The sequence below is a fragment of the Mytilus californianus genome, unplaced genomic scaffold (assembly GCF_021869535.1).
Source record: "Mytilus californianus isolate M0D057914Y unplaced genomic scaffold, xbMytCali1.0.p SCAF_8, whole genome shotgun sequence".
Lineage (NCBI taxonomy): Eukaryota > Metazoa > Mollusca > Bivalvia > Mytilida > Mytilidae > Mytilus > Mytilus californianus.
The window spans coordinates 9,753,203-9,773,600 of record NW_026262734.1 but is presented as its reverse complement, the minus strand read 5'-3'; the positions used below and the strand labels follow the sequence as shown (position 1 = coordinate 9,773,600).

At 32.8% G+C, this 20,398-nt stretch overlaps 1 protein-coding gene across 1 annotated transcript in view; it reads right to left on the bottom strand.

Annotated features, from left to right (window-relative positions):
• Nucleotides 1-5,319: 5,319 nt before the first annotated feature.
• LOC127710441 (hillarin-like) overlaps nt 5,320-20,398 on the bottom strand; it is a 32,644-nt gene continuing 17,565 nt past the window's right edge. The window contains exons 2-7 of the mRNA XM_052216279.1: nt 13,777-13,893; nt 11,382-11,765; nt 10,800-10,940; nt 9,882-9,964; nt 8,296-8,439; nt 5,320-7,106 (exon numbers count right to left, since the gene is read on the bottom strand). Of these exons, the coding sequence (XP_052072239.1) occupies nt 5,759-7,106; nt 8,296-8,439; nt 9,882-9,964; nt 10,800-10,940; nt 11,382-11,765; nt 13,777-13,893 (2,217 nt within the window). The 3' untranslated portion in view covers nt 5,320-5,758. The remainder of the gene's footprint in view (nt 7,107-8,295; nt 8,440-9,881; nt 9,965-10,799; nt 10,941-11,381; nt 11,766-13,776; nt 13,894-20,398) is intronic.

Here is a 20,398-nt window from a genome sequence, read left to right as displayed (position 1 = left end):
TGAGGGTACAATTTTTTAATTTTGCTAAAACTGGTTATATCTGCAGAATTCTCGTGTAACTTTTAAAAAAAACTTATTTCTTGAAATTTGTAATTCGTAACATATATTCTTAAAATAAATATAATAGAATGTTTATTCCTATTAAACTTATTCCTAATCCAGTGTTACTTAATTGTACTGTATATGGATACACAATTCTCCGACCTAATTCTTCCTTGCCAACTTTTTAATGGCATTTTTTTCACAATTAACTCTAAAACCAAACGTTTATTGTATTAAGAAGAGAGCTTTTTCATTCCATTCCGTCTGACAATTTTTCTACGGTTATAATTGTAGTTTTTAAATTGATAAATTATACCATAGATATAACAGCCATTATATCTATGATTATACAAACCTATTTATCATTTAATATTAAAACCATCATAATGAATCATGACACTGATATAATATGCTAGGATCTGCTATTCATTAACACGTCGATGGTCAAAAATTATTTTCAACAGTGTGCTAATTAAGTTATAGGGTGTTTTGCATAAATTATCTCTATCCAGAATGCATCGCAAAAAATTTGGCCATTGATTTTTGTTACTATTAATAGCAATCTCGCTCAAATCCCGTTTCAATCACAGTTGGAAGTACGCGGACAACGTGATCGCCTTACTATATTGCGGGTTGCACACTTCGTCTAGTAATGGACTTCTGGTTTTAGGGATAATGTTTGGTGATAAACGACAAGCAAGTACGTACTGTATTCGCTCTAAAAATGAATAGGTTGAATGTACAAATTGATTTTTTGTCATTTTTGAGAAAATCAAAGTAATTGTATTTTACTTTCTGCCTTAACAATGTAAAAATAAGGAGATGTGGTATGATTGCTAATGAGACAACTATCCACCAAAGTGCAAATGAAGTGGATGTAAGAACGCTAAATTACTTTGTACAATTTATTTGGAAATGTTGTCTTTTAACGATAAAAATTCAATTGATATATATATATATTATAAGGCGAGAGTAGTTTACCGATGTCCAAATACGAGTTAAGATAGGATAGGAAATGTTAAGCAAAGTATGAACTTGGAAATTATGTTTTACTAAATGTAGGTAAGAATGTTACACACGGACAATAGGCCAAATGAAGAATTCATTAAAAATTGATACAAGTAGATATAAAAAAAAAAGTGGTCAATATAGTGAAAAAAAACTTCAGAAGATCTAATGTGTCTGCTATATAAATTGTGGGCGGAAGAAGATTCCTTTTATTAATAATGTGCCGAAACTTAAATTACTCTAGAATCAAATATTTTAATGAAATTTATTATATTGTTCTTTGTTTTAATTCAATGAGTATTAAATCAAATTTGATTTCCTTTTTTTATTTGAAGATTGTTTAAAAGTCTTTTTCGTTGCAGCACTGTGCCATGCATGCACTATAGGGAGAACCATTTTAATGTTCATCGCAATTTTTTTATTTTTGTCAGTACGTTTGCGAATGTTATCGATAAATCATTAAATGACCGGTGATGTCTTTCATTTATTTGTTGAAAACTACAGTTACCTGTAGAATCTTTTAAGGGCTCATGTGTAAGGAAATTCAATCCTTTTTTAGCCCAACCAAATTCGTACTTGTACGAAAAACTAAACTTATAACAATCCTGCATTTTATGGGTCACTCTTGGTGAATGAATAATTCAAATTCTAAATAGTTAATATTAAAAAAAAGTCCAAATTCATCACTAGAACTGGTATTTAATTTCTTCCTAATGCCAATCCACTCATATTAAGAAACATTAAAAATTTGTAGTAAAAATAATTGTCTATTTATTAATTATTTTACTATCTAATTAAAATTAAAACTCCGCACTCTTCATTTTTTTTAATGCTTGGTCGCTGCGTGGGAGCCATTATAATATCAGTTACATAACGAAAAATATAGGAAGAACAAATATCCATTTTCAGAAAGAAACATCTCCTGCTTCGTTACTCCAGGTAAGGCAAGAATACAAAGAACCAACGAAAAAGTCGCGTAAATGTAAACAAAAGACATCACATAAACGTCTGAGAATATGAAACCAAATTTGTATCGTAGCAACTAAATCTCCCGTATTCTTTACGGACAGAATTGTATAATTGTCAAACCTATCAATTTAAGGCAACGGTTGTTTACTGAATTTCAAATCTTATAAATCAATTAAGAAGAGAAGTCAATGTAACGAATAACAAGAAAGTGTCCATGTACACGGATGCCCCACTCGCACTATCATTTTCTATGTTCAGTGGACCGTGAAATTGGGATAAAAACTCTAATTTGCCATTAAAATTAGAAAGATCATATCATAGGGAACAAGTGTATTAAGTTTCAAGTAGATTGGACTTCAACTTCATCAAAAACTACCTTGACCAAAAACTTTAACCTGAAGCGGAACAGACGGACGAACAGACGGACGAACGAACGGACGGACGCACAGACCGAAAAACATATTACCCTCTACTATCGTAGGTGGGGCATAAAAACTCAGAGAACCACATAAACTCTAAACAAAAAATGCGTCGACAGGGTAACTGTCTCCTGCGTTGCATGCATCATCCTACATGAGAATCTACACTCAATCAAAATGTCGCAATTATGTAAAATTACAGATTAAACAACTTTTCTGGTACATAAGGTGATAAAGAGTATCATCTTAACATCTTAAACTATAGCAACTTAAAGAAGCTGCCTCTACTTTTCAACCAGTTTTTTTTTTTTTAAATAGTTGGAACACTTACAATAGCTTTTGTAACGAACGTCTGAAAGATTTTTTTTTTGTTTCTCTTAAAAACATTCTATTTACATTAAGGTATTCCGACGCCTATGTTTCTCTTGGAATTTAATCATATGATGCCGGTTTTCGGTTGCATGATTCGTGTTTTGAGAAAAACTTTCATCCAGTACATTGAGAAGCTAATTATAAATACATTGAATATTTAAACAAAAAGACATGAATAGAACAGCAAACACTTCTTGTGTCAACTTTGCATGAGTAAAATGAAACCTTTGTTTAAGTACAATTCATTAGTTGATATACCGTAATCGGCCTTGTATAGTTCGCACTGGTACATTAAACTAAAAATGTATTTTAAAAAGTATTATTTAGATTGCCTTAGCCATATGAGGCACAACTTTCCGGAATTTTCGCTTTGTAATGCTCTTCAATTTCGTATTTGATTTGGCGTCCAACTGTTTTGACGCCAATAATGAAGTTTATGGAGACGACACGCAATTTTTAGCCTGGTATATCTTTGAATTTTACGAACATGTAAGTACTGGCTTATAATCAGATGCTACCATCATGAATTTACATTTCACGATTGCGGTACAGACCCTGCGGTTATTGTTAAAGCGTTTGTCATACCGTTATGAAATTCAATTGTTCCATGTCAACGCTTAGGTCACAACCTTTCTAAAAATATATGGTTGCTAAGTGCTTTTCACAATTTTGTTTAATCTGAGAAACTTCTTGACTTACATCTAGAAATTGACAATGAGGGTCGGTTGAAAACAAAACTTTACGACAAAAGAGATGATTTCAGCTTCCCAATTGTGAACTTTCCATTTCTATGTAGCAACATTCCAGCAGCGCCTGCATACGGAGTATATATCTCCAAATTGATACGATATTCCCGCGCTTGTTTTTCCTATCATGATTTCCTTGATAGAGGATTGCTGCTCACAAGGAAGCTATTAAACCAAGAGTTCCAAATGGTGAAGTTGAAATCATTCCTTCGTAAATTTTACGGACGCCATCACGAGTTGGTTGACCGTTATGGAATAACCGTTTCACAGATGATATCGGATATGTTCCTTATGTCGTAACTACAATACCCTTCCCTTTTCACGAATGTGACCTACCGAATAAGACTTTACCGGATTTGTAATAACATAAGCAACACGACGGGTGCCACATGTGGAGCAGGATCTGCTTACCCTTCCGGAGCAACTGAGATCACCCCCAGTTTTTGGTTGGGTTCGTGTTGCTTAGTCTTTAGTTTTCTATGTTGTGTCATATGTACTATTATTTGTCTGTTTGTCTTTTTGTTTTTGGCCATGGCGTTGTCAGTTTGTTTTCGATCTATGACTTTGACTGTCCCTCTGGTATCTTTCGTCCCTCTTTTCTTGGAGACTTCAAGAAAATCGATCAAAACTGGAATAACATCCTTTGAAATAAAATTGTTCCATATAAAATGTTGGTCAATGCATGTTTCAAAAAACTATGAAAGTACTGAAACAGTACTACATTATTAAGATGCGTTTTTAGTGTTTGAATGCCACAATACTAAAACGGACAAAGGCAAACATAAGTATGTAAGCCATAATTCACTTTATTGCTTATGTCTACCTTAAAGACAAAACAAAAGTATACCTTGTTTTGTGTTGTCTTTCCGCATTGATCATCTGTATTTTTGGTGGGGTTCGTGTTGTTCAGTCTTTAGTTTTCTATGTTGTGTTTTGTATACTGTTGTTTTTCTTTTGTTCTTTTTTTGTTGTTGTTGCAATGGCGTTGTCAGTATATTTTCGACTTGCGAGTTTGAATGTCCCTTTGGTATCTTTTGCCTCTCCTGTATACGTTTACACTCGGCATTGCACAAGATCGGGTCTGTGTCTGTTTCCGACGTTTCTGTATCTTCTATAAAGTACAGCGGCGGTTATTACAATTTGTTGACTGTATGATTTCTTATCGGCATACTTCTAATTTCTTTGATTTAACTGCGATCATTCTTTCATACGGCTTTGCCCTTTCTTATTTTCATTGTACGTTCGTTTTGTAACTTATGGAATCTCAAAATCTAGTAAAACCCTGATACATGGTCATGTGCCTGTCCCAAGTCTTTAGCTTCATTTTACTGTTATTGATGAATATTTAGTTGATGACAGATCTTTCAGTCTCGGAATTATTCGATTTTTTTTAGAATTGATGCGATTTAGTAAGCGCTGACATTTTGTATAGAAACGTCTTTGTAATTGAGGACAATACATTGACCTCCGATATCATTTGGCTTATTATTGTCATTGGGTTCCGGTCTCATTTATGTTCATCTCGAATCTTATTTTATTCATAAGAAGATTCATTCATTTGTAGTGAACCATTAGTATAAGTATATATCATCGATCAGTTACTAGTTTCATTGTAAACCAGTCTAAATTTAGTGATTCCTGACTTCCGTTCATTTTTTTACTTACCAATTACAGCTGAGTCTGCGGGGGTTACAGGTGAGTCTGCGTGGGATGTGTTATAGTATTCCTTCGGTAACTTAATCAGTAAATACTAAACTATACAATACTTTACACGATTTTATGGTCATGTCCAATGTCAAATATTCTCCCAAAACAATCAGTAAAAACTTTTGTACAAGGTTCAACAAGCTGCCTTTGTTTTATTTCAACGAGAAATACAAACTTTAATACAAAATAGAACTATATGCATTCGTTAAATTTGTCTCGTTTTCAAAAGCAATTAAAAAAACTAAATGCGCTCATCAGCACATGCAAAACGTTTCCGCCTAAAAGCGTATCTCAGTAAATTAAGTAGTTTCAAGATTAATATGAAAAAACATGAGTTCAGTAATAAACATATAAAAAATTGAAATATGAAAACTGTGATTCTATTTTTTTTTTCATGTTTGTCATAAAATGGACCCTATTGAAAACTTAATTTCTTCTCATGATTATAAACTTTGACATTTTATATTTAGCATTTCAATTGTACATTAACAAAGTTCATTTTATGCAGAACTCAGCCAATGGCGAAAATCTTGTCAACTCTTTTGTCAGTTTGGCATATAACTTTGCCTTACAATGCTGTTTACCGGTATATATTGCACCTTCCCACATATTGTCTCCTACCTCTTTGAAATGATACCAAGCGTCACCTACAAGCATAGCTACATCAATAGCCACCGGATTTCGAACACGGAAAGTCACTTTCTTTTCCGTTTCTAGATCCCCAATCGTAGGCTCAAGAAGCGTACTGTAGTACCATCGGTGACAAGCACGTGGTAATGGCCGCTTGTCTTTAGCCGGATGTTTACAGTCAATCATATATCTAAACAAACAATCGAGTTGCGCATTGTCATCATTAGACGTTGTTTTAGAACCGAAAATAAAGAAAACATATTTGCCCATCTGAGGACATCTAACTTGATATGTTACTGATTTGTCATCTCGATATTTGATAAATATATATCTCTGGTAGTCTGTGATATCACTTTGAAATGGTCCATGATATTGATATGTAGGTGACAATTTGACGTCACTTTGTAACTGGAACTGAAAAACAACATCATCATAACTATAAACAACTAACGGGTCGATATGTGTTTGTGGAAAGACTCCGTACTGGCTCATTACAGGAGTCGGACCAAAAAATGGCACTTTCGGAAATGGACTTTTGATTTGATCTCGTTTCTCTCTACATTTTATACGAAAACCACACACACTTTGTAAGGATTCAGAGTTCCAATTGTCTTTTGCGTAAATCATAAAGTAAAAACGTCCAGCTTTAGGTGGTGCAATTGTGAAGATAGCTTTATGACCTACAATTCTTAGCAGCACTCTTCCTTCTAATTTACTTTGATCTACATTAGTGTCTTTAGCCTCTAGTGTATACCCGAATCCGAGTAGACTCGGCATTTTGATTTGCATTATCACTATACCATTACTTGTATACTGGGTACAATCATAATGATTAACAAACTTCAAACCATAATTAAAAAATGGCGATTTTACAATTGGGAGGTTAATGAACTCTGTCATAGTGATTGGACATTCAAGCAGCTGCCATTTTGGATCGTTGGGAAAATGCTGATAGATATGATCCTCCGGATCAGTAATAAAGTAGAACTCGTCACACTGATAGAACAAACCGCCTTCCATTTCATCGTCGTCTGTCGAGTTAGGACATTTAACATGGCGGGCACCCCAGTTGCAGTTGACAAAACACCATGAACCTTCAATTGACACTGCCGTCCACGAGTTCTTAAATTTTGGATTATCTATTCTCATCCCTGGCTTGTACCCTGCGCCTTTGGAATAACCTTGAATTACTTCACAGTGAATTCCAGCATAACTGAAAAAAAAATATTAAAAAATTATCATCAGCTGAAATCCTATGTAAACCTGCGATAACTTCATCACAATGTTGCAACTTCTCCATGGATGTCGGATACCACAAGCGTTTTAATACAATCGAATGGCATAGATTTCAATACACGCCAATAAGTGATTATTTCAGTGGAATCATCACTATATTACTTAGTATATGGTTCAGTGTGATTTCCATATCATTCAACTCTTTTTTCATTTTCCTTATCCACCAAGAAAGCAAAACAAAATGAATATGGAAATGCCGCTGGTAATTTATTACATTTACATCCATAGATTGTAGGTATAAATAGAGAATATTGCCTAATGTAAATGTTTACATATTGGACTCTCAATATTGGACATTAGCCTTCACCTATGTTCTACCGGGAATATTAGTAGATTGCTACAATAACTCTAAATATTCCGTTCTATGATTACTGGCAGTTTCAAACAAAATGTCATGACATATTAACATTTATCATAGGCGATCATGATAGTAATACTAGTTAACTGTCGTATTTATATATACATTGGTAAAAAAAAATGTTTCTATAATGAAGTTAAACTTTAGCAGACACATATATCATTTCAATAATCTATAATAGAATATAGGCCAGTTTTAAGCAAAGTGAGCATGTATATATCCCATAAAACATATGAGAGATATTATATATCTAATGTTTAACATTTCATAGGCTATGTTAAACATTCTGTTTTAATGTGATGCATGCCACCGATCTGCTGCAACAGCTGATACTAGTCCCTAAATATTCCATAACTTCTGGAAATTTTCAGCAAATATAACATAAAAATACCATGCTCAGATTTTTTTTCTTTTTATCGTTAGCTTCCAAAGAACTTACGTGGCTGAATTCAAAATGACGAAAGACTGATTTGTCAATTTTTTTAGTTCCCTTTTTTATTTTTCAGTCCTTTAAGTTCTTATCTCTCTTTCATTGTTCCTATGTATTTCCATACGAGTTCATGATGAGGGTTTATCCGATAATGTCTGTCAATGTTATAAAACACTACCTTTTAATCAAACTAACATGTTTTAGATGAAAATGAAAAAAAGGTTTAGTTTTTTTAAAATTCATTTCGATTGTTTAACCAATCTAGGGTTTCGAATTGATAAAAAAAAATTAAAAAAGACAGAAATGTATACATCTTACCTGCATAGCCGTTTAAAAAGGTCATGATAGCTTTCAGTGCCAACCTTAATACCACGTAGAAGTCCGAGAGGAGATTCTGGGTTAATGCTATCTTCAAATTCCATTTTATTCAAGTCTTTGACAGTAACCCATCGAAATATAGACCTGTTTGCAAAACAAAAACAACATGCAGAATCTTATTTATTGGCATCTGAATTTACAGTGATATGATTTTTCTTTTATATTGTGCATGTTACCAATGCTATTTATTGTATTTCTTCTTTCAGATACCATTATGTATTTAAGGATATTGGCTACGATTTAGACAAAACATCAGAATGAGATTGTTTTTGTTTCGTTTATAATAGCGGAATATTGAAATAAAATTTCGCAAATCTGAGTAAGTTTGGTTCAATTTTTTGAAAGATATTAGCTGAAATATTAATGGCTGGCTTAATTTATAATTCAACCTAATTTGAACCCGTATTCATGCGATCTTCAATTTGACCCTTAGCAGGAGTGTTGTGCATGAGCGTAGCATGGTCAGTAATTTAAAAAGAAAACAATGTCAACATCAAAAAATTTAAGGTTCATTATAAACTTTTAGCAAATATGGCCGTATTTACATCACAAATATTTACTGCAAACATAATTGTTTCTGCAAACTTGCCGCAAGCTTGCAGCAAAAAGCTGCAATGTTTGCAGGAGGTTTGCAGCTGCAAACATCTGCAAACATTATTCAAAGGGTTCCTTCCTGCAAGCTTTCTGTTTGCAGCAGACCTGCAGCAACTCTACTGCAGATCTGCAGCAAACATTTCATTTCTTTAAGGGTAGATAATTACATTTTAAATGCATTTTATATTTCAGAACATTGTAAACTTTTATGGATTTTAAGTTTGGAAAAATGTTTCAGATGTTCCCTTGTTATAATATAAGTGAGTTGTTTAATGGACGTGAACAATAGATGGACAATAAATATTTGTGTTTGTTCGAATCAAATTGTCAACTTAGCCATTTAAGGGGAGATAATTCAAATAGTAAATTTTTTATAAAAGAATGATAGAGAAATTTTCAATTTTTACTTGTAAGAAAATAAGGTCGATGACACCATTTTTTCTTTTCATTTCCTTAAAGCATATTTTAAAACCTATCTTCTCATATTTTATTTCAAAATTCTATCTCATAAATTTCTTGTTATTCACAAAAAAAAGTGGTTTTGTATGAACAATCTATGCAAATTTGGGCAATTTTGCACGACTTGTAGCTTGAAAAATGGCACGGTGACCCATACTTTTTATCATATTTGTGAAAAAAGCATTGAAATATCTACATTCTGGCAAAGTATAAGAAAATTCTATCTTAAGAAATATATACCAATGATCCACCTTAAAATTGTAAACTCGAATTTACATATGATAATGATATATTTTTCAAATTACGCATGTCAGCTGAGATGGATTGATTTTATTACATTCTCAGTAGATAACAAGCAGGGTAGTAGTGCTTGATATTTTTTAAAATATTTGAATATTTTTTTCCAATTAATTTGACTTTCTGCCTTACTTACCTGACCTTTTCGAATTAATGGAAGATAAATCTCAACTTACCTAACTTTTTCCAAATCAGTCTGACAACTTGTAATCAAATCTTTAACCAAGTCTGTAAAGGAACAATAGTCCTGCTTTGCTACCTGTAGAAATATCCACATAAACATCATAAACAAATTGAAAAGTTATGCAATAATGATATAATGAGACAAAAATAGTGAATAAGCTTTGTCGTAATTTCATTTGAAAATAAGCAAATAGTAATCAAAAATGATATATATAACTATTTGAGGAGAACTGATGATAATATCACAAAGGAACTGGCGTGGGTAGTGCAAAAAGTGCATCACACATATTTTTTTTACTGTAAAGGTTTGGAAAACTTTCAAGTTGTACATGGCGTCAGCATATTAAAGACGTCAAATTGGCTCTGTTTTTCTCTCATTCATTGAGATTTTTATACAGAAAGTATTACTATTATATCATGTGTATTGCTGCTTAACTTCTAGTGTATTAACAGTAAAGTATATTACCGAACTAAGTACTTTCATTATTTTACCACTAAGATGTATAAAAACAATTGAACAATTACAAAAAAAGTTTAAGTTGTCTTCTTTATAGGACTATCTTATTGAGCTTCTAATTAGAGTTTAGCGTTTTATTTCATGTAACATCAGTACTTTTATTAATATTATCATTATATATTTGTGTTTTTTTCTAACTTAGGTAATTTAGAAACGGTTATTTAGTATTATGTCTGTTCAAAATTTGATTTCGGAAGATTGTGGTATTTCTAAAATTAAAAAAAAAATCTATATACAGGTTTCGCTCCAAAATATATGTACGAGAATGCAAAAAAAATAAATTAAAGTCCAATACATTCATTGCTGACCCCCCCCCCCCCCCCCTCCCCCCGCGGAACATCTCAACCTTTATACTAGAAATATATCTACCTTAAACGAAGATATTTATACTCACTTCAATAACTTGGTCATCAATACAACTGAATTCCTCAGGGTTTTTGAAAAGTGCCGATCGTCTGAACTCTGGTGGTGCTACAGGTGGGGGACGGGACAGAACCACTGTGTCTGGTGTTGTCTCTTCTGTTTCTGGAGAACTCTATTAGAAAAAATTTAAAATATATTGATTCCAAACAATTACTCACAAGAAAAAATAATTAAGTCTATGTATTTTGTATTCGGTATAATATACCATTTAAACTATATTTCTTCCTTTTCAAGAGACCGTCTCGTTTATCTTCTTCTGATGTACACATGTGTAATCAAAATAAACAATCTGCCAGTTTTTTTTCTATGTACAATTTTTCGATTTGAAAATCTTCATTGATCACGAGCGTGTCGAAAGGAACATTAACAGATTGTTGATTTATATGTTAAGTAAAGCGAGGTAACACATGTTCAATACAGCAGTTTTCTTTCATCAAAATGATATCAAAACTTCAGATAATATTGAATAAATTACTTTAAAAAACCTTATCAAAACATCCGTTGCTATTTTATATGTTAAGTGTGTTGCACTTGTTTGTTTATATTTACAAACCTCGTTGGCAGCCAGTTTTTCAGCTATCATTAGTAACATTTCCTCGCTATGTTTCTGTATCATTTTTGCTACTCTTGACCTCTCCTCTGATGTTAGACGTTCCAAGGATGCTTTAAGACGTTCATCCCTCTGCTGTTGATACTGCTCCCCCGTTTTATCTGGTTCTTTTAGTTTTTTTACTTTGGTCTTACTTGGCGAACTTTTTGTCAAACTTGATAAATGCTCTTTAGCAGATTTGTCTTGTTCTTTTTGAAACTCCTCTTCTAAGCGTTTCTTGAGAGTTTGGCGTTCATGTGAGAATTGTTCATACAACTTATCTTCTTCTGCTTTTTGTTTTAATTCTAATTCTGTCTGAGCCTCAAATATCCCTGTACTCTCATAATCCTATTTAAAACCAGAAACAACATGTGTACATACAACAAAATAACAAGTGTAAAAATTTAAACATAGAACGCGCAACAAAGAGATCAAAATAATTCAAAGGAAAGTTTTACCACTTCAATGAATATTTTCTGTCCACTTAAAAATAATAACCTTGCTGGCATATGAAAATGTAATTTGTTATCGGGTTATGTCAGTCGGAGCAGACGTTCAGTCTTTATTTTCTAATTTTAGATTTATTTCGACTATGCTGTTCTACACATTCTTTTATTTTGGTGAACTAATATTGTTTGTGTGTGTCTTTGACATTAATCCTACGTCTCCTTTTCATGACATTGGCAAACAAATTAACACAAAAACTTTAAATATAAATATCAGCTTCTTTCTACTATAATTTTTTGGCCTACTCGCCCTTATGGAACTTATCAACATTAATTTGTAGTTGCAACTATTCTATAAAAGTTTAAAATTCTGCTAAATCCTTGGATAAGATATTTTCCTATGAGGACAAGCTATAATTTAATAAATTCTAAATGTGATTTCTTAACTGTTGACTATTATATAACATCACAACAAAAATTTATTTAAAAGGAATGTTCCTATATGATAACATGTTCTTTCGGCAAAGCTGGATGGGACTATATTATTAACTGATGTCGTTAATATTTCTTTATTCGTACAAAAACAATAAAAGGACACGAATTGATCATGCAAGTCGTTATATTATGATTGATAATGTTAATTTTCGTTTCGACAATAATACTCTTATCCGATGGGAAAGGTATATGCCTCAATAAACAATAGCAAGAGGTACATGTACATCTTGGGTGTCTCCATAACTTTACGTGCACACCTTCTGCCGATCTAGACCATGTGTCGTAACTAACATAATAAAAAAAAATAACAGTGCGGATACTAAGAGGATGACCGTTAACCTGCATAAGGAAGTAGGAAACGGCACATGGTCAAAATGTGCTCTCTTCTACAGGAGCTAGCTAGCTAAGGTACAGCTGTTGATTACGTGCTACCACTACAGGAGCTAGCTAGCTAAGGTACAGCTGTTGATTACGTGCTACCACTACAGGAGCTAGCTAGCTAAGGTACAGCTGTTGATTACGTGCTACCACTACAGGAGCTAGCTAGCTAAGGTACAGCTGTTGATTACGTGCTACCACTACAGGAGCTAGCTAGCTAAGGTACAGCTGTTGATTACGTGCTACCACTACAGGAGCTAGCTAGCTAAGGTACAGCTGTTGATTACGTGCTACCACTACAGGAGCTAGCTATCTTAGGTACAGCTGTTGATTACGTGCTACCACTACAGGAGCTAGCTAGCTAAGGTACAGCTGTTGATTACGTGCTACCACTACAGGAGCTAGCTAGCTAAGGTACAGCTGTTGATTACGTGCTACCACTACAGGAGCTAGCTAGCTAAGGTACAGCTGTTGATTACGTGCTACCACTACAGGAGCTAGCTAGCTAAGGTACAGCTGTTGATTACGTGCTACCACTACAGGAGCTAGCTAGCTAAGGTACAGCTGTTGATTACGTGCTACCACTACAGGAGCTAGCTAGCTAAGGTACAGCTGTTGATTACGTGCTACCACTACAGGAGCTAGCCAGCTAAGGTACAGCTGTTGATTACGTGCTACCACTCGAATAAACAATAACAATCAGAAACAGCATTTCTAACAAGTTTCATAGAGTCCCATCTATAGGTACCTTGGCTAGCTCCTTTTAGAAACGAGCACATTTTGACCATGTTTTCCAAACGTATATGCCGTTTCAGTTACTAAGTGGTGTAATCGATTGAAATTGGGAAGTTTATGCATGCAGTTCTTTTAGGCTGTTGTTCCGTCTTTTCGTCTTGTTTTTTTTATTTAGCCGTAGTTTTGTCTGGCTTTCTTTGGCTTATTGGCTTTGATCCCCTCCTTTATATCTATTTCCCTCCTTTGTATCTTTTTGTCTCCTCTAAATATTTTTTTCCCTATTTAATACACAGTAATAATCATACCTTGTATGTTCCTAGGGAGGTTCTTTTCCTCTCCCTCTGCGCAAGCTCCCTTTGATGAGTAAATTCCATCGCATTAGCGTCATACTGCCACCCTGGATTATATTTGCTTCCTCGTATCTGTAAAAAATATATATAAGGCTTGTGATAAATGTGTCTAGAAATTATGTACGCTGCATAAGATGTAAACCCAGTCTGTTGGCAGAATCGTTAGTTTGCTGAACAGTGTTCTTGCACATGGTCAATACTTGTTTTTTTCACTTCATTTATTTTGATTTCAAATTCTCAAACAATCTTTAAAAAAAATACCTGAAATAAAATATGTTAATGGCTGAATGCTATCCGATGTAATACAGTTAAATTGATACATCATGTTCCTTCCGAGGAATGTTACGACACCAATATTTACAGATGGAAACTTTCTTATATGGACTTTCAGGGTTCATTAATTTTGTTTTCATTGGCGGTTGGTTATTTCAGTTACAAATGTAATATTTTTATTTCTATGTCGATGAACACGTTCAGTTTTTTTTCAGTAGATTTGTAAAACTAACTTTTCTTACATGAACACATTTGATTTTAACTATTTAAAAGCCTTTGTCTGCGTACAGTTGCGTAATATTGTGAAACTTATTTTTAAAAAAAACCCATGTGCATGATCAGGGACCAATGACCATCTGCATGAACATAATGCTCATTGTTACTTGTATCTAAAAACGAATCTATGGTGTTAAAATGATAAATGACAAAAATCTGCTTACCATTATATAACTCTCACGTCTGCACTTAATGTTTATTATGAAGCAATTGCGCAGTATATTACTCTCTCAATTGATTAGAATACAGACTGACGCGCGTACATGCATGCGATGAATTTGACATCAATTTCAGATTATTTTTCTACCATAATATACCTAGAGGAATTAACCTCTGATTATTATATTTATTTTTAATCAATGACGCCCTTGCAAACCTCTTTGTCATAATAAAGAGAGAAAAAAAAACTCATAAACTCACATGCAATCGTCGGCTTATTTTTTGTTGTTGTTGGAAATATTCAAATATTTACAACTGTACATCAAATTTCATTTAGTTTATTTAAAAAAAAAAAAGACCAATAACCCATGTAATTATGCAATGATAATGTGTTCCCATATTTTCTGTAACAGTTGTAAAAGTCAATGTTCATTTTTCTAAATGATAAATAATACCTAGACAGTAGCTATATTTCTTTCTCTTATACGCGTGTATACTTAATTAACAGAATCAAAGACAGAAATCATAACAGCTTTGTACCAAACACAACAGACAGATAATCAAAACAAAAATTACATCAGACAACGTTTGTTTAGAGGAAAGACGGTATTTATGAATTACTAATATTGAAAACGAAAGAAAACACAAACAGCTGGTAACAGGAAAGATGTTTTTGAAGCACACAGCTGTCTAAAGATCAGAGAATTAATTATGTAAGACTGAGAGTTAAATGGTTTAACCATATGTTGTACATGATACTAGAGACGTTCCTAATGATGCAGCGTTAACAGACTGTCAGTTATTATTATCACTTGAGTCTTTGCATTTAACCTATTTTAAACTTGACAGGAACGAAATAAAACATATATAAAGTAAACTGTACTGATTTTGGTGCTTTCGCAGGGAACGTTCAGGTTCAAAAGTTTGAAAAGTAAAGGGTATGTTCAGACGTGGAGCTACATGATTGGAAGAGATAAGTAAATCTTAACTTAATCAAACTTTGTCTTTGAAGGCTTTGTATCCTTTTCTTTAGTTCTTGTACCTTTAAACTGTCCGTTATATTATTTGTATCTTTACCTGAAAATTTTACCTGTAAGGTCAAAACAAATTTTCAACCGTTCTAATAATCAATCCTGCATATGCATTGTATAAGAATGTCTGTAAAAACGTTTGAACATCTACAGTTTCGGGGATAGTAGCAAATTTAAAAGCCTTTTTTCGTAAGATTTATAGATAACAAATAACGTACTGCTTTCATACCGTAAATAGTTCTACATTAAAAGAACAGTCAATATCTTTGAAGTTGTATTCCGTTGTCTATAAAAGGATCTTTTTTTTTTATTTTCATCTTTATTCATTATATTTTATGAAAAGAAAACGGTGAAATATCTACGCTCAAATATATACAAAGACCATGTCGCACACAATACGAGTATATACGATAGTTATTCCCAGCGAGTTTTTAGAACCAATTTAAAAGCTGGTTTTCTGCGTTTTACCGCGCGACTGAAATACTATTCTGCATCTTTTTTATCATCATATCCAGTGACCAATAATCCATTGAAATGCATTTATTATTTAACATGATTGAATCATAAAACCACGGTGTTATAGTTTAAAGACCATAATCCAACAATAAAAATTGCTCTCTGTCAATTCCAGTGTATAAAATTAGTGTTACTTTTTCTGTACCGAAAGCATTATTTTGTAGAATTTAATGCATAGGTTAGTGTTGTATTTCTCTAATGGCAAAAGTTCATCTAAATTTGTTCATGCATATAAATATATACAAATATAAGCGACCTGTTCGAGAATAGATTTATGGACACGTTTGTATTTACGAATTGATTTTTTTGTATATCTTCTTACTTTTTTGTCGTATAAAATACAATTTAGTCGATATTAGTACAATGTCATTTATTTCTGAACGCGTTAAAAGATTAGCTGTTTTATCAAAGTGCAATGTTGACGCCAACATGAAAGCAATGTGATCTTTTGTAAGTTAAAGTTAAGCATCGAACATTTCGTACCTGCAGAAGATGTGGGATGTAATTCAAGCAAGAAAGTGTTTGACCGATGTTTACTCCCACAGAGTTGTCATGTAGTCATTTGAATAAAAGAAACATTAGACCACTGTATGTTTGTAGACTTTTACTATACAATAACTTAGTGCAGTTTTTCAGGAACACGCATAAGGCAACCTCTTTGGCGATTATATTTGTATGACATAATAGAAGATGTGGTGTATAATTCAATAAGGCAGCAATCAAACAACACAAGAACAACAATCAGCCAGTTGTCAACATACCGCTTTCAACAATAAACAACTATTTTTAACTTGTCATGCTTTGAATCCTCCCGAGTTTACCAAATTTGTGAGACTATCAAAGATCTGTCATAAACACATTTGTGAGACTATCAGAGATCTGTCATAAACACATTTGTGAGACTATCAAAGATCTGTCATAAACACAAAATTTCCTAAATAACAAAAAAAAAATACATATACATTTTTACTGGCAATTATTTCAGAATACATTTCGACTATACGTTTGTATAGAAATTAAGTCGTTGACTAAATAGAATAACTCTATCTTAGCAATTCGATATTATTGTGTACAAAGAGTAAAGTAAAACGGTATTAATGATATCTTCCTACTTTGGAGACACTACGTGTTCATTGATTGGAAAGTCGCAAAGTTCACTAAAGCCTTGGGACACGCTCAATTATAAGGAGATGTGAACACCATCTAGACCAAATTATCCATAATCAAGCGCTGTAGGAAGAAAATTGACCACATGCTCGTAGTCATTTTACAGATAAATCATTTATAATTCAGAGCGTCCGATTATTTTAATTCTATTACATTGTCTGGTGTCTGAGATAACGAACTTATACAACTGAATAGACAGTTATTTTGGTAATATTTTCATTTCTACCAAGTTAATAACGTTAAACAAATGACAACAATAAAACTAACATCCAAATGGACAAGACGTTTATAGTTGTATAAATTCATGTACAATCGGACAAACAGAAAACTGAAAAACTTTTAACGATATGAAAAAAAAGAGATCTCACACGGCATATATTTACACGGAAGTTTATTTTTCTGCTTGCGAGAACTAAAAGCTAATCTTTTGTACAACTTTTGCTGCTTCATTTAATAAAAATACTAAATTGAGCATGACATTGCAAATGACACTTGTTTCAAGAGTTAAATGAATTTATTATTTTAGAAAAAAAATGTATGACAGTTGTGCCATTTTATTATAGTCATTAAATAGCTGTTTTTATGATTCAGACAGGAATATGGCAAGCTATGCTTTATAACCAATAACCAACAAAACCAACAGAAAGCTATGTATTATTTAACAGGACTGATTCATTAAAACAGACTGCTATTGTTTAAGAACCATAATCCAACTATAAACATGGTAATCTGTCAATTCTAATGGAGATGAAATGGTGTTTTGTTGCAGAGAAGACCATTTAGTCGATAATAAAGTTAATTCTATCATACAACAACAGGTTACAGGATTAGTTGTGTTTGTCAGTTCTACAAAGGGTTAATATCTCTGGAAAGCAAGATGCTCACATCCAATGTTTGTCGCCAATAAAAAGGTGAAAGTATTGAATCAAGCATCACAAACTTGTCAACATAACTATTTTGGTATAAATGTATTCTTCGGGAAATATGTTTGATCAATGTATTCTGTCGTAGTTTTGTATTAAAATATACATTGTAACAACTATCCAAACATTGCAAGCATGTAGATTTGCACCCAATTCACTATTTTGTTGGAATCAGATTAAAGTAACATTATCCATACTACAAAGCCAAATATACATATTAACAAAAGGATACTATAAACTTACAACAGGAGTTTGAAGATTCTAGGGGTAAATCAGAACAAAGGCTGATGTGATATATAGAATGTCATACTCTGTAACGGTTGTTCATTGTTAAATGCCGTATTGAAACTTCTGTTTATGCTTTCATTTCTGTTTGATTACATTGACGGCTTCTCTACATTCATATAGTAAACTCAGATTTGGCAATTTTCACAATCATTTTGTGTATGTAAGCTTCACATACTATTAGTAGTCGAGCTACTTTAGTGGGGGGAAAAAGTGAACTACAAAATTCTCTAGACTTTTTTGTATTTGATTGATAAATTACATAAATGTCTATTTTATTCTATATCATATACATATAGATACAATTGCCAATGAGAAAACTATCCACCAGTCTATTAACGACGTGGATGTAAGCATTCTACGATATCAATTATTCCTGTCTTATGTAAACATCGTAGACTAGAAGTTGGAATCATCTGTCAAAAGACCAATGTAATTGATAATATTAATCCAATTTATCAATGACCGTTCGTAGTAATTATCAATTATAGATGTTACCATAACAGATGGTATCAAGGTGATAAATCACGAAACATTCCGAGAATTAAACCACTGAATCATAACGGAATTGTGCAATTCCAATCATAAATATTCCATGATGTTTGCAATGAATTCTTTATTTAATAATTGCAGAGCAAATACGAAAATTGCATTGTTAATTAATAAAACTATTTACAAAAGCATAGTTATGCCAATAAAAGTAGATGTAGGGAAAACACCAGTGAGTTGGCAACTCAACAACAGAAAGAAACTTTTCCAAGATACATATGTACACATCTATGGGTCAGTGGTGCGATGAGGTCAGTATTACGATGGACATGTGTCCACACCGTATGGGAGGTTATAATTCACTATTTGTTTAGAACAAATTCAACACATACGACCAAATATAAGACAAAAGACGTGACCAAAAAAAAACAACAACATTTCTCACAGGCAATAATAAATGGCGGACTAAAATCAGTAAAATCTTCTCTTACATTTATCTGGCTCAATGAAAATACAAGATACAGTCGAAAGCGCACAGTAAAGTTCAAACCAGCAAATTCTAAAGCAGATTCTTCAATTGTATTATTATTGCTTTTCTTTTCTTTTCTTTTCTTTTCTTTTTAATTGTCTGTTTCCTGGATGCTCAAGGGCATATATGTCCTGCTCTAGTAAGACATAATAAATCAATCAGGTATGTTCTTCAAAGTGGATAGATCGGGATAAAGGGAAAGAAATTTGGACTGTAACTTGAAAAGAGCATATACTGGGTTCGTTTTCGTTGGACAGTCCAATATTCAAAAGATATACTAAGCAATTATCGTAACGAGAAAAAGTATAACAAAAATACCGAACTCCGAGGCAAATTCAAAAAGGGGGGAAGTCCATAAAAACTGACAAAATCAAACGCTATCAATCAAGGGAACAAGTGAACAAGTGAAAAATGGAAAGATCTTTTCAAATTGTTTAGTTGTTTTTCAATTTGGCAATTATAGCTTAAAAGTTTCATTGAAAAGATAAAAGTCGGCAACATCAAAATAGCATCTATCGATGTCTTGATAAAGCTCTCGATACTTATGTATTAAACGATAATACCCTTTATGAGAATTGCATACATGCAGATATTGTGGATCATCTATAATTCTCGAGTGACTGACTGAGTGATCATTTCCGTGAGCAATTCACACAAAGACAATTTATGGATACGAACGTGTATTATTCTTCTCATTCTTTTAAATCATGACTAAATTTGTAAATTGATCAAATAGATGTGTCAAAACCAGCAAACAATAAGTTTTTAAAAATCCTATGGATATGATACATATAAACACGCGCAGCTTCCGGAATCCACAACTTGTCTTTGAATAAATGATGGAATGTCTAGCACTGATGTTTTGTCGCAAACAATGTTATCGTGTTCGTATTTATGCAGAATCTTACATTGCATTCAATAATTTCAAT